The 14,732-nt window shown below is 60.3% G+C and overlaps 4 protein-coding genes across 4 annotated transcripts; 3 read left to right on the top strand and 1 right to left on the bottom strand.

Annotated features, from left to right (window-relative positions):
* Nucleotides 1-239: 239 nt before the first annotated feature.
* Nucleotides 240-5,326, top strand: VDAG_00874 (MAP kinase kinase kinase mkh1; the record flags this gene model as incomplete). Its single annotated transcript, XM_009649760.1, has 3 exons — nucleotides 240-3,187; nucleotides 3,222-5,150; nucleotides 5,203-5,326. The coding sequence occupies 3 exons, from the start codon at nucleotides 240-242 to the stop codon at nucleotides 5,324-5,326; spliced, it is 5,001 nt and encodes a 1,666-aa protein (XP_009648055.1).
* A 2,108-nt stretch (nucleotides 5,327-7,434) lies between these two features.
* VDAG_00873 (endoplasmic reticulum mannosyl-oligosaccharide 1,2-alpha-mannosidase) lies at nucleotides 7,435-10,835 on the top strand (the record flags this gene model as incomplete). Its single annotated transcript, XM_009649759.1, has 4 exons — nucleotides 7,435-8,839; nucleotides 8,889-9,270; nucleotides 9,320-10,486; nucleotides 10,538-10,835. The coding sequence occupies 4 exons, from the start codon at nucleotides 7,435-7,437 to the stop codon at nucleotides 10,833-10,835; spliced, it is 3,252 nt and encodes a 1,083-aa protein (XP_009648054.1).
* A 575-nt stretch (nucleotides 10,836-11,410) lies between these two features.
* VDAG_00872 (uncharacterized protein) lies at nucleotides 11,411-11,998 on the top strand (the record flags this gene model as incomplete). Its single annotated transcript, XM_009649758.1, has 1 exon — nucleotides 11,411-11,998. The coding sequence occupies one exon, from the start codon at nucleotides 11,411-11,413 to the stop codon at nucleotides 11,996-11,998; it is 588 nt and encodes a 195-aa protein (XP_009648053.1).
* Nucleotides 11,999-12,693: 695 nt separating this feature from the next.
* Nucleotides 12,694-14,101, bottom strand: VDAG_00871 (uncharacterized protein; the record flags this gene model as incomplete). The annotated part of the gene is made up of 4 exons (XM_009649757.1): nucleotides 12,694-13,601; nucleotides 13,656-13,819; nucleotides 13,889-13,991; nucleotides 14,047-14,101. The coding sequence occupies 4 exons, from the start codon at nucleotides 14,099-14,101 to the stop codon at nucleotides 12,694-12,696; spliced, it is 1,230 nt and encodes a 409-aa protein (XP_009648052.1).
* Nucleotides 14,102-14,732: the final 631 nt, after the last annotated feature.

The raw sequence follows: 14,732 nt of genomic DNA, 5'->3' as shown, positions 1-14,732 counted from the left end.
CGACGGGCTGATCCCCCTGCCCGGTCTGTCCATCTCCATGACCAGGTCCGCGCCGCCGGTCACCCACTGTTCCATACAATCTCGAGCAAGGTCCTTTTGATTTTGCAGAAGCGTGTATACGTTGACTTTTCCACGACACCTCCTCGCACTTCCTGCCGTTACACAGCGGGCTCCAAGCCCAACATCCCCGCCGACTTCCATCCATATAGAACGATATCTTGCACGACTAATTCTTCGCCATGTATCCCAACGGCGCCCAGCGCCATGACCCCTCACGGTCTTTCGCCGTGCCGCCGCCACCACCGCTCCTGTCGCCGCCGATGCCCGGCCAGACGGGCAACATGATGTCCATCCCACCGCCGCCGCCGCGCTTCCCCTCAGCCCCCGCCAGCACCACAACCGGCGGCGCCAACATGATGCTGCCCCCGCCGCCCGGCCCGCCACCGGGACCGGGCCAGACGTCATGGCACAGCGGCAACTTTGGCCGCATGTACGACGCCCGCGGCGGCTTCAGCATGCCACCGCCGCCCCCGGCATCCGGCCAGCAGCAGCACCAGGCCTACAACCCAAAGTTCCACGCCCAAATGGCCGCCGCCGGCGCCACCATGTCGCTCCTGCCGCCGCCGCCCCCCGTGAGCAACGAAATGTCGGCAACCTACATCCCCTACGGCGAGACGTACGGCGAGGGCGTCGGCATCCCGGGGCTCGGCGGCTTCGACGACACGGCGACCTACTCGGCCACGTCGCAGAGCTCGTGGCCCACGACGGCCGACTCGTCGCTCCTGACCATGACCAACACAACGACGACGCCCTCGGACGACGCCGCCAACAAGTTTGCCCGCGGCATGTCGACGACGTCGAACCCGACGGCGTCGTCGAGCGTGCCCTTTGACCTCGCCCAGCAGTGGCCCATGGACAAGGTTCTCTTCTGGCTTGACGCCAACGGTTTCTCCAAGGACTGGCAGGAGACGTTCAAGAGCCTCAAGATGCACGGCGTCAAGTTCCTCGAGGTCGGTGGCGGCCACGGCGGCCGCGGCAACTTTGGAATCATGCACCAGCAGGTCTATCCGGGCCTCGCCGTCCAGTGCACCAAGAGCGGCACCGGCTGGGACCAGACGCGCGAGCGCGACGAGGGCAAGCGCATGCGCAAGCTCGTCCGGAGCATCGTCACCGGCAAGCCCGTCGATAGCGGCACGCGCGTCTCGTCCTCGTCCCATGCCCGCAAAGAGTCCCTAAATTATGGAAGCAATAATCTGCCTAGCGCCGGCACCGACCCGGCCGACTCGCCCATTAAGATGCCCGGCCCCGGGTTCGCGTCCCGTCGCTTCTCCAACCACAGGGCCACCACCATGCCCACCCTCAACAACGGCACCATGTCCTCCGACTCGAACCACAGGACCCTCCTCAAGAGCGCCGACAGCGACAGCCTCCGCCGCCACAGCCCCAGCTCCACCGACGCCGAGCGCCGCACCGACAGCCCCCTCGAGAGCCCCAACCCGCACCCGCAGCCCCAGCCTCTCTTCGCCCAGTCGACAGGCGCCCTCTCGGCCTCGCCACGGACCACGAAATTCGGCCACCGCTACCGCAACAGCACCGACTCGGTCTCGTCGAACCTCGCCATCTATGGCTCTGGCGTGCCGCCCGGCGCGAGCCAGCTGCTGCGGAGTGGCAACCTCAACGAGATAATCTCCACGAGCCCGCGGGACGGCCCCAACGGCGGCGGCAGCCGTCCCTCGCCGCAGGACTCGGGCTCCGAGCCCCCTTCGGCCAAGGACCCCAAGAGCAAGTTCAGCTTCCTGTCGCGCAAGAAGAAGCAGCAGCAGCGCGACGACGGCACGCTCGCCAGCGCCCACGACGACTTTGAGTCGCCCACGTCGCCCAACTACCTCTTCAAGGTCAACTCGTTTGGCTCCAAGAGCGGCAACGCCAGCGACGGGTCGCCCGACCTCAGCCTGCACCCGCCTTCGAGCTTCGGCCTGCCCGACATGACGACGTACGAGACCCAGGCCCAGTCGCCGCGGCAGAGAATCTTTGTCCTCGCCACCATGGACGGCTGGAACTACCGCATGTGCGACATTACCGACGGCGAGACCCCGACGGAGCTGCGCCAGATCATCTGCGCTGGCCTCGGCCTCATGGACGCCCAGACGACGCAGCTGTACACGACCGAGCTTGGCGTCTTCAACCACGACGAGCCGCTCGACGACCAGCGACTGCTTACCCAGAAACAGCACAAGGCCGACGCCGTCGGCACCCTCAAGCTCTTTGTCCGGCCCTCGGGCTACATTGCCCAGGGGCCCATCGACCCCAACGGCGTCCCGGCGTCGCTCGCGCCCGGCACGCCCATGGACACGACGTCGTCATCGGGGACGCACGACCGCCTGAACGGCCCGCGCACGCGCTCGTCGTCGTCGCCGCCGACGTCGCGCCAGAACACGGTCAGCGGTGAGCGGCCCGACGGCAAAGCTCTCGCGCAGGAGGCCAGCGAGTACCGCGCCGAGATGGAGCGCAAGCAGAGGGAGTATCTCGCCAAGCGCCGCCAGGTGGCTGCCATGAAGGACAACCCGTCGCCCGACACGGGCACTGCCGGCGGCTACTACGGCATTGCGGGTCGTAGCGTTGACTTTGACCAGCCGCGCAACTCGCCGTTCGAGGAGAAGAAGCCCGACCAGCTCTTCCCCGCCCGCAAGCCGCCCGCCCCGCCGAGCGACCCCTCGGCGACCCTCATCAAGGCCAACTCGCTGAGCAAGAAGACGGGCCACCAGCTGCGCACGTCAACGGGGTCCGACGCCTACCACCACGCCCGCAGGCCGTCGACGCTGGTCGAGGAGGGGCCCGGCGCGCACGAAATGTCCGAAAAGGGGAAGAAGAAACCGCCGAGCCCCGCCATGGGCGGCATCGGCGCGGCGCTGGCGTCCATGGGGCGTGGCCTCGGCGCCATCGGCGCCAACGGCCGGTCGCTCGCGTCGCCGAACCGCGCCGACGGCAGCAGCGGCAACAAATCTGCAGAACGAGGTAAGGGAGCCATGTCCTCGGTCAACTTTGGTCAATCCGGGTCGGGGTCGAAGCAGTCCGCGCGCGTCGTCGGCCTCACCGGGCTCCCTGACCTGGAGCCGGCGGCAACATGCCCTTCGTCGTGCCGGACTATTCGCCCGGGCGGGACGCCTTCTGACAACCTTCAGACTGAGTATGGACTTTGGAAGCTAAGCGCCTTCTCGCAGCACAGCCGCCCAAGGACGCCTGCCGTCCCTCGACCACGTCAGCCCGAGCTCGACGCCCGTGCCCGATGCCTCTTCGGTGCACCGACGCAAGTCGCACGGACCAGACTTTGACTTTGAAGACACGGACGTCAACACGTGGGCGCCCGCGCCCAAGGCACCGCCCGCGGCGGCGGCCGTGGATGACGATTCCGGGGACGATTCGGACGATGGGCTCTTTGCGATTCCGATTGCCAAGAAGCAGGCGGCTGCGGCGGCGACGCGTGTGTTTGACGGGGGTGACGGTTCAGATGACGCCATGTCGAGGAGGCCGACGCTCACGGTGAACACGAGGGCCAAGAAGGGTCTATCCGTGGCCTTCACGTCACCCAAGTCTCTGAGCAGCGCAGGTGCAGGCCGTCACGGGGACGAGGAGGACGAGCTGCCGAGCGCGCGAAGCGGGCGCAGTTCGAAGCGCACGCCCAACACGCCGGCGAGCGACAGCTGGGGCTCAGAGGACGGCAAGCTCAGCAGGCGCAAGTCGTTCGTTGAGAAGGACGTGTGGGCGAACCGTCCAACGGCCGAGGCGCTCATCAACAACCTCGACGACTTCTTCCCGAACCTGGATCTCGATCTCCCCGTTCTCGAGGAGGGCGCTGCAGGCGCCGCCGGCAGCAGTAGCGAGGACGCGTCTCTACCGTCGCCAGGTAGCGAGGTGGGACGTAACCTCGGTCACAGCCAGAACCAGAACCAGCACCAGAACCAGAGGGCGCGAGCAGGTTCGCAAAACACGCAGGCGCCGCCCAACATACCGGCGGCACTGCCGTCTTCACGCGTTTCGTCCATCTACAACGAAAACGACACGCTGGGTTCGGACGAATCGACACTCAAGGCGCTCGAGAGGCCGGCGTCGACCGTCTCAAGCGTTGCGCAGAGAAGCATGCGGCGCTCGGGCGGACTCGGACGGATGAAGTCGATCCGTGAGGTCGCGCGCGGCGCGCACGAGGCGAACAAGCGCTACACAACCACGTCGCAGGCGAGCACGGGCGGCGGGCTCGACAGCTCGGCGCTGATGCGTCGCAAGAGCACCAAAATGTTCAACGCCAACATTGTGCAGATCCGGCCGGACCAACGGGGCAGCGTGGCCATGCCGCAGATTCCGCAGGACACGCTGCCGAAGCGGCAGACGACGTTCCGGTGGTTCAAGGGTCAGCTCATCGGCAAGGGCACCTACGGGCGTGTGTACCTGGGCATGAACGCCACGACGGGTGAGTTCCTCGCAGTCAAGGAGGTCGAGGTCAATCCCAAGGCGGCAGGCGGCGACAAGAACAAGATGAAGGAGCTCGTGGCCGCGCTAGACCAGGAGATCGAGACGATGCAGCACCTGGATCACGACAACATCGTGCAGTACCTGGGCTGCGAGCGCAAGGAAACATCCATCAGCATCTTCCTCGAGTACATTTCTGGTGGCAGCATCGGATCGTGTCTGCGGAAGCACGGCAGTTTCGGCGAGTCGGTCGTGTCCTCGCTGACGGGGCAGATCCTCAACGGCCTGGCGTACCTGCACCGTGAGGGTATCCTGCACCGCGATCTGAAGGCAGACAATATCCTCCTCGACCTTGATGGCACGTGTAAGATTTCGGACTTTGGCATCTCTAAGAAGACGGACAACATCTATGGTAACGACAAGAGCAACAACATGCAGGGGTCGGTTTTCTGGATGGCGCCTGAGGTGATCCGTTCCGAGGGAACGGGATACTCGGCCAAGGTAGACATTTGGAGTCTGGGCTGTGTAGTGCTCGAAATGTTCGCCGGTCGCAGGCCATGGAGCAAGGAGGAAGCCGTAGGCGCCATTTACAAGATCGCCAACGGCGAGACGCCGCCCATCCCGGACGAGGTCAGGGAGACGATCAGCCCGCTGGCCATTGCGTTCATGCTGGACTGCTTCACTGTGTGAGTTTTGCTGTTTTGATCATCTCAATTCATTTGCTGACAATGTGGCCAGGAACCCCCACGAGAGGCCTACGGCAGATGTGCTGCTCTCGCAGCATCCCTTCTGCGAGCTGGATCCAGGATACAACTTTTTCGACACGGAGCTGTACGCGAAGATTCGGGGCAAGGAGTTTTGAGATTGTGCTGGGCTGCGAGCGGGTCCGGTGCCAGGATCTGGGTGTGACTGAAGGATTCAGCGCGGCGTTTAGAGGCGATGAGTTGTTACCAATGGTTACCGGGATACAGGCTGTCTGCTTGTCAAGGATGTACATGATAGAGGTCATCCAATCGTGGTTGATACGGCGTCCGATTGTAGGATATATGACATGATCGAGCCTCTGCCTCATGATGCATTCGCATGAATATATGGCGATGTCTGACGATTCTCGATGGAGGTTCACATAATTGTATTGGCAAGCGATGTTTAAGTGTTCATTATCGTTGCATCTGAGCAAGGGGACGTGCCGGGTTATCACACGAGAAGGCCGGATCGATGGTAACAGCCCGACGTCGTAGGGCCTCGCAGGGGCGTAGTTGGCCATATGGCCTCCAGCTCTCTCCACTTCAGTCAGCGTCCACTTACCCCGCAAAGACGAAAAAGGGGGGGAGGGGACAGAAATCTCGAGGAGCCAGAAAGGGGGAGCCCATGTTGGAGAGCTGGAATGGTCCAACTCGATTAGCGGGTCAGGGTCAGGGCGGGGGATAGGGAGCTCTGGGGGCGTTGGGATTTCCGGGTTCCGCTTCTTGTCTTGTCTCGCCCAGGTATGGTGTCTCGGCGGGATATGGAGGAAGAGAAGAAGAATGGTGGTCTCTTAGGAGAGAAGCATCCGGCAGGCGTGTTGTTCTCATTTGGGAGGGGGGCGGACTGTTGATGATTCCATGGCATTTGCGAGAACGCGATGCATCTCCTTGCGGCTACGCCGGGAGGGTGATGTATTCCTCAGGATGGAAAAGAGGCAAATTGGTCACGAGATGCATCGGCGGAGGCACATGCCTACCGTAAGGAACCTAAGGTAAGGTACCTAGGTACAGCACCTTAGTGCCTAGTACCTGGCTACTTTACGGTATGTGCAGATGAAATGGGCAGGAAGCACCGGCCCAGGCCAGCCAGCGCGGCGGAGAAGCTGAGGCAGGCAAGCAGGGGCACCTGCTGAGGTGCCAGGGTGCCTACCTAGTAGGTAATAACAGATGAAATTCACAGACTAAACTACATCGGGAGGCTAGTGCTAGTGGTCTCTCTCGGAGCCAAGGTGGGTCGCATCACTGCAGCCTGAGATAACCTTACCTCTCTTTAGCTACCACCAACCTTAAGATCGCCTTACCTGTCTACCTCTACCTAGGTAAAGTAGTCAATGCACTGCCTTTGACGCAGTGCAACACAGATTGACTTTCTAAATTGGCCTTCATATCCAATAGCAGCAGGAGGAAAGGCGTCACATACAATCGGGTAAAACGGAACATGGAGCGACACACAAGAAGGGACACGGGCAGAAACAGAAATACATGCGACTCGACAAGGCGCTTGGCATGACCTCGTGTGCCGGATCGGAAGGAAAAGTCAATCTTGGCACGTCGGTGACGGTGGACTGGGCCAAGCTCGCCAGTGTCGCTAGGCCAGTGTCGCTGTTCCTCAGGTGTCTCAACCCCTGTGAATTGTTAACGACTGCGGTGATCAACGGCTCCCCCACCTCTTTCTCCCCTTGGACTTTTTTAGGGGCCAGGTCAAGGTCCAGCATGGTCCAGGCAAGCCAGGCCAGCCAGGCAAGGATGGAGGCAAAGAGGCCACAGGCTCAGGGTCTGATCGACCACTTTGCATGTGGGCAGGGTCGATCAAGCCGTCCCCATTCCTTCCCGCCCGTCGGTCGCCCTTTCCCGCGCCCGATGCTCTGGCTTTTTTTTTTTTGGCTTTCTGGCATCTGGCATCTTCCTCCTGCTCTTCGCTCCTTGCTCCTTGCTCCTCGCTTCTTGCTCTTCGCTCCTTGCATCTCACTCCTCGCGCGCAATCCTTTTCATTGTTTGGAGAGTCCATTGCAAGCTCAGCATGACTGTGCAGTAGATTTCGCCTTGTCATTCTGCCGCTCATCACGACCTCCCGTCTTGGCACCCCAGAGACCGGCGGAGCTCTCGACTCCGTCCGCCCACAGTGACGATCCCTCCTCGCCTCTGCTCTCCCTCGCCTCTGCTCTCCCTCGCCTCTGCTCTCCCTCGCCTGTCCGTCTCCCCGCCACGCCAGATCTCTGTCACCATGGTTCGCCGGCGAAGTCGCGTCGTGCTCCTCGTCGCCGTCGCCATCGTCTTCCTCCTCTATCGCGTCTTCCAAAACTCCGACTGGGACCCCGCGCGAGCTCCCACGTCTCCCAAGACCAACATCCCCGCCGGCCACAGCCACCCCGTTGAGCACCCCTTTGAGGACGAGCACGAGCAGAACCCCATTCCGCCCGCCGCCGCCGCTGATCAGAAGGCCGACTCGAAACCTGTTGTTATTCCTGATGCCGACACCAACCCTCTCTTGACCCCCGGCACCGGTGATGCTGCTGTCCCCGAGCCTGAACCCAAGCCTGTCGGTCTCGCCTCGCCACCCGCTAATGACCCTCCTCGCGATGATCCCTTCAGGGACACGACCAAGACCGGCCCTGCTCTTCCTGAACCCGACACTGGCAAGCCTGAGAAGTCTGACCAGGTTCTCCACCCTGAAGAAATTCACATCCAGAAGCCTCCCAGCCGTCAGCCTCAGGTCACCGATCCGACCGATGCCTCCAAGACACAAATCCATTGGCGCAAGCAGACCGAGCACTTCCCCGTGCCTACCGAGTCCATCATCCCTCTGCCCACCGGCAAGCCCAAGCCGTTCCCCAAGATCCAGCACGTCTTCACCCCCGAGACTGAAGCGGCTGCCGTCAAGGAAACGCGCCAGAAACGCCTCGCGCTCGTCAAGGCCGAGGCCAAGCGCTCTTGGGATGGGTACCGCAAATTTGCCTGGACTCACGACGAGCTGTCGCCCGTGAGCGAGCGCTTCCGTGACCCCTTCTGCGGATGGGCTGCCACCTTGGTTGACGCCCTCGACACGCTGTGGATCATGGGTCTGAAGGACGAGTTCAAAGAAGCTGCCGAGGCCGTTGCTGATATTGACTTTACCTACAGCGACAAGCGCCGTGACATACCCGTGTTCGAGACTATTATTCGCTACCTCGGTGGTCTGCTGGCCGCATACGACGTGAGCGGCGGCCACGAGGGCGACTACCCTGTCTTACTCAACAAGGCGACGGAGCTCGCCGAGATCCTTATGGGCGTCTTTGACACACCCAACCGCATGCCAATCCTGTACTACAACTGGATGCCTGACTTTGCCTCGCAGCCTCATCGTGCTGGCTCGGGCAGCATTGCTGAGGTTGCGTCCATGTCGATGGAGTTCACGCGTCTGGCGCAGCTGACGGGGAACAACAAGTATTACGATGCCATTGCGCGCGTGACCAATGCTCTGAGGGACCTCCAAGAGCGTGGCACATCCATCCCTGGCCTCTTCCCCGAAAACCTTGACATATCGGGCTGCAACAAGACGGCTACGGCCGCGCGCAATGCACTTGCCGAGGAGAAGGCCGAAATGAGGGGCCAAGGAGGAGGCTGCCAAGCTGCATCAACCCCAAGGTTACGTTCCGGGCCAGGACGGCGTCACTGCCACTGACCATGCGGCGGAGCCAGAGGATGATGATGGGTCTGCTCTGCCCAAGGTCGTCGCCCCGGCCGCGATCAAGGCCGCGGATGACGCCCCGGCTGTTGAGAAGGAATCTGCCGCAGGGAGCCAAACAGCTGCCGATGAAGAACTTGCCGTGGGCGAAGTCCCGGCTTCCAAATGGTCGAAGCCTGCTGGCGGAACGCCCAACGCCCCTGAGGACCCAGCTGTAGCTCGCCGTGCCCTCCCAGTGGATCCCGCTGGCGATGTCCAGGCAGAACTTGATCCCAACAAGAAGGACAAGAGCTTCCAGACGTCCGACGACTTGCCATCCTACCCCGGCTCGACCACCGGAGACGAGCGATCGCAGGCGCCTATCGCCGCTGACGGCAAGTTCGCCAGCTGGGGACTGTATTGAACAGGGTATCGTGCCCAGTAGTTACGGTTACGAACAGTACAGCATGGGCGGGCAGCCAGGATTCGGCGTACGAGTATTTCCCCAAAGAGGACCTTTGCTCGGCGGCCTGGCCCCCGAGTACAAGGACCTGCACATTGGCACAGTCGAGGCTGTCAGGAAACATCTGCTCTATCGCGCCATGGCCCCCAAGGATAGAGACGTGCTCTTCTCGGCTAAAATCGTGACCTCGGGTGACGTTGCCACTGACGCCCGGCACGAGTACGAGGTCACGCATCTGACATGTTTCCTCGGCGGTATGTTCGGGCTCGGCGCTCAGATGTACGATCGTCCTGAGGATCTTGAGATCGCCAAGAAGCTGACAGACGGTTGCGTGTGGGCCTACGAGTCGATGCCGTCCGGGATCATGCCCGAAGGGTCAAATGTCGTTCCTTGCGCCTCGATGGAGAGCTGCCCATACAACGAGACCCTTTGGTGGCAGTATCTCGACCCGTCGGCAGAGTACCGTGACAACAGCGTCAAGGAATGGGAGGAAAAGCAGGCGCAGAAGCAAATCAAGCAGGTCGCAAAGCCGGCCGAGGACGACGAACAGGGTCAGCTGCGGGCTCAGCAGGAGGAGCGCAGAAAGGCCGAAGCTGCTGCGGCCGCCCCAGACGAACCCCCGACGGCACCTGCTCCCGGGACCGAGGCCGGGGCGACCAAGGAGATGTTCAACGACGATGCGCCTCGCAGGCCTATGCCTGTCGATGATGAAGTGATGATCCAGCCAAATTTCGACGAGGAGGTGAAGCTCCCCGAGTTTGATGACATCAAAGTTCCTGAGGTCGAGGTACCTGTGGTCGAGGCGCCCGTGGTCAATGTTCCTGTCGAGGAAGTGCCTGTGGCGCCAGCTGGAGATGCCCATGAAGGGCATGTCCACGCCAAGAGGGCACCTCCCCCCGTGGAGGACCCGAGCAACCCAGGCACTATAGACACGCTGGTAACCAAGCAAGTTCCTCCTACAGACAACACGCAGAATGTTGCGGGTGGCGTCATCGGGCAAATGGCCATCGACGACACTACGGCCCTCACGCCCCCAGCAGCACCAGCGACGATCCCAGAGCGGCCAGACCCCAAGCCTATGAACCATGAGGAGTTCGTCAACAACCGCATCGAGACGGAGCGCATCCCGCCCGGCTTCTCAGCCATCAACCACCGCCACTACATCCTACGGTACGTTTGATCCATTGCTACCCGACGCGAGTGTATTACTGACAGCCACAGGCCCGAGGCCATCGAGTCCGTCTGGTACATGTATCGCATTACCGGCGATCCTATCTGGCAGGAAAAGGGCTGGCGCATGTTCGAGGCCGTTGTCAAGGCCACGGCCACGTCCATCGGCAACAGCGCCATCGAGGATGTGACATCGACGCAGCCGACCAAGAACGACGAGATGGAGAGTTTCTGGCTTGCTGAGACACTCAAGTACTTCTACCTGCTGTTCGCGGATACCGATGTCATCAGTCTTGATGACTGGGTGTTGAACACGGAGGCGCATCCCTTCCGGAGGCCCAAGGAGTAGGGTCAAATAATGTAACGATGCATGGGTGGCGTTTGGTGTTGGGATGGGGTGCATAGCCTCTGTTGAATTCAATGTTTCCGCCTCTGACTTGGTACTTGTCTGCGGTGCTAAGTTATGTCTGGCCTTGTGGTGTTGAATAGAGGCCATCAGTCTGCAGGTCTCCCAGACTATGCATCGTTCAACTCCGAGGTAATCGTCATGACCCTCAGGTGACACTGCCTGTTGATACGACCTTGCTGACTTCTTCTTCCCGCAGATGTAATAACATACCCGTAGCTCTCGTCCTCCGCTCAGAGGACTAGTAGGGCCTTGTTGCCGATCTGCCTAGTAACAACATGGTCGACATCGATAACGCACAGCCTTGCCTGCCATATCTGGATGAACCTAAACTCAGGCGTCGGACAATAATAAATCTAACCATGTGATCCTGGTGTGCAACCTGCTTCTCTTGGCTACGTAGCGGGGTAAGGCTGAGGCAGGCAATTCAGCAACGTAGTCGTCACATCCATCCCAGCTAGCAACTCTCATTCGAGGCATCCTTATCTTCATATCACGGCGCTACTACCCAGTGAACCATGAACACGCTGCAACAGCATCATGAGGACCCAGGATCCAGATCGTCCTCAGTTCCCATACTGCAGGGTACTATTCCCTGCCATCGATTTACAATTGCCTGGATATGCGCATTGCACATCGAGAGAGCGGCAGCACGGGCGATGCTAGACGAAACCTTCGAGTCTGCGCATGTACTCGTTCCCAGCTCTGACATCAATGCATACACGCTCGGTCGTATCGCGCAGCAATACATCGTCATTGCCTGCTTGCCCGAATCCCAGTACGGGACCAACAACGCGGCCATTTTCTTGACCAACCTCATCAGGACGTTTTCCTCCGTGCGAATGGCCTTGATGGTCGGCATCGGCGGTGATGTGCCAGGCAGGACAGACATGCGCCTGGGGGACGTCGTTGTCGGAACAAGAGTCATGCAGTACGACATGGGCACGATATCCGACAAAGGGCGCTTGAAGCGCACGGCGGTGGCGAGGGTGATGGATCTGCTCCCGGGCACTACGGTTTCTTCTCTGCGATCGCGACCACGAGCTGCAGCCTTGCCGGTTGCCAGAGGTCCTGCGGGACGGGCTTCGCCAGCTCCCTGGATATAGCCGGCCGAGCACGCCCGGTCGGCTCTTCTTGCCGACGTCTCAACACGAGCTTTCGGAGAATTCTTGCGACAAGTGCGACGAAATAAAGTTGGTGGCTCGTACAAAGCGGCCGTCGGAAGATTTTTGTGATGCCTTACGGGGCGATCGCTTCAGGTAACCAGGTGATGAAGAACAGCACGGCTTGAGATGAAATCGCTCGAGAACTCGACGTCATTTGTATTGAGATGGAGGCCGCCGGGCTAATGGATGTGCTGCCCTATTTCCCGATACGTGGCATCTGCGATTACTCGGATTCTCACAAGAGCAAAGAATGGCAGAGACACGCCGCGGCAGAATCCAAAGAAATTGGTGTGCTACAACGCAGAGTTCCCACCAAAGACGCGTTGCGCAGCTCTTGGCCGCGTTATGCGGCGTCGGATATTCTATACCTTGTCGCGTCCAAAGGGCTTTCCAGACTGATGCTTGTGTTCCACTATTTTGAAGATGCTTCTCGCGGCTTGCGAGCGTTCCTGGGGGAGCTTGCGAAGAGCCCACCCAGTGGTTTTCTACAGATATCTAGGTTACTACTTTCCGATTGGGCATTACCATATCTCCTGTCGGCAAATTTGATGAGAGAAGTTCGAGACAGTACATTGCGAGGTCATTGCCTGCCACCACCATCGTCTTTTCTCGTATTTATTCTCCGGCTTTCACAATCACTTCGTCTTATCATGCGACACCTTGATCACGGGCTGGTACAGTTTCCGTTGCCACCGATACCACAGCCCTGTCGTGACAAGAGTGACCGGGACGGCAAAAGCCCAGTATATCCAAATCTTATTCGAAACGCTCCACTCTCCAGTGTCATCATCGACGTTGAAGAAGGACATGCTGAAAACAGCAGAGATGAACGTGGCCGGGAGGAAAGCCAGCGTCAGGAACGAGATGGTCTTCATCGCGGCACTGTCCGACTGCGCAGCCCGGGCAATCTCGACGCCGGTGCGCGAATCGTGCTGCGCGACCGTGTGGAACGCGAGCTGCATCTCGTTGTCGAGCCTCTCCTTGTTCGAGGCGGAGCGGCAGCGGAGGCTCTCGAACAGGTGCTTGAAGAACTGGAGCCGCTGGTGGACGTGCCTGTGCGTGAACCGGGCGCCATGGGCCGCGGCGGGGGCGGCGGCCGAAGGCTCGTCGGCCAGGACGGCATGATGGGCCAGGGTGCTCTCCATGGACACGACGCCGAGGTCGAGCGTCTCGCAAATGTGAATCGCGTGCCGCGCAAGGTCGTGCAGCCTCTGGTAGTCCGGCGACGGGTCCTCCCCCGTGCGCTGCTTTTCCAGGTCGCGCACGTAGGTCCGGAGCGACCAGACGGCGTCGTTCTGGACGCGGACGACCTCCTCGGCGAGGCAGAGGTGGATCAGAAAGGGGTCCCGTAGCAGCTCTCTCGTGACCGGCTCCAGGAGCGGCTTCGGTAGTCTCTGTTCGAGCTCTTTCGGCGCATCAAAGATGAGGACGACCGTCTGGTTCGGCGTGGCCGACCACCTGACGACGACGTTGATCTTGTACCACGCATGGTGAATCTTCTCCTTGCCGGCGAGTTGCTTCACGAGGTACCGCGACCAGGTTGCTTCTATCGTCAGCATACTCCCCCTTTCTTCCTTCTGAAGCGAAGCAAACGTACTGACTGTGGCGATGTTTCCCTCATCATCGCCCGTGGTATCGCAGCCAAAGTATCCATTCGACCGCTTGCTGTAATCAGACCACCAAAGCTCGGGAATCAGAAACGCTTTCGTAAAAGCACGCCTGCACAGGTGGCAGGAACGGGTTCTTTCGGCATTTGCTTGGCTGTGAATGCATAAGGTAAGCAGCAATTCCTAAGTCGTCAGAAAGGGAGAGGAAGATCCGGGGACGCACATGACCACCAGGGGAGACCTCGGGAGCGCCCGTCTTGCCACGCCGTCCTCCGCCGCAGCAAACAACGTGGAAGGGTTCAGCCATTGTTTCTGCCATGGGCAACCTGGTACATGTCAGCAGTCGAAAAACCAATCGTGACAACCTGAGGCGAACCCTACCCTCTTCCCAGGCCAGAACGTGCAGGCTGCGGCAGTCGTGCTTCTCGTTGTCCATCATTGCGTCGCGAAGCAGTCACAGGAAGAGGTCATTTCATGCTCGCGAATTTCCAACATTGTAAAGCTCGAGAGGGGTAAGATTGCCACGACAACCACGACGGGAGGTCGTCTTGTCGAGGCTGTGCGCTGAATTGAGGGCGCGTCGTTGGGGGCCACGGCGCCTATTCCGCCAGTGAGATTGAAGGTTGTGCATCACATCCACACTCTCGTGGGGGAACATTATGAAACCTCACGTTACATCAGTTGGTGAGGGTAGCGGTTTTTGGGGGGGGGGGGAATGCAGATTTCATTCTTATTCTCATCTCGTTCCACACTTTCGTGAATCAGATCACATATACTCCTACAGTCGTTTCAATTCCCAAGCCTCGCCATTCCCAAATGTCCCCAGATCCGTCGAGGCCGCGCATGATCATCGTGGCCGCAAGATACCATAGTGAAAGGGACGCTGAAGTGACCCCACACATGCGTGTCGTTCCACGGCCGAAGCCTCTCTATCAAAGTCGCGCTAGGGGGGTGGGGGTTGGTGATGATTATGCACGTTTCCCATGCTTTCAAAAAAAACACAAAGACAAAAGCAAGCCCAAGTTCCCCAAAAACGCCTGTCCCGATGCTGGCCTTTTTACCCCATT

Source organism: Verticillium dahliae, genomic scaffold (genome assembly GCF_000150675.1).
Source record: "Verticillium dahliae VdLs.17 supercont1.2 genomic scaffold, whole genome shotgun sequence".
Taxonomy (NCBI): Eukaryota; Fungi; Ascomycota; class Sordariomycetes; order Glomerellales; family Plectosphaerellaceae; genus Verticillium; species Verticillium dahliae.
The sequence above is the reverse complement of the archived record's forward strand: the minus strand, read 5'-3'. Positions and strand labels throughout refer to the sequence as shown.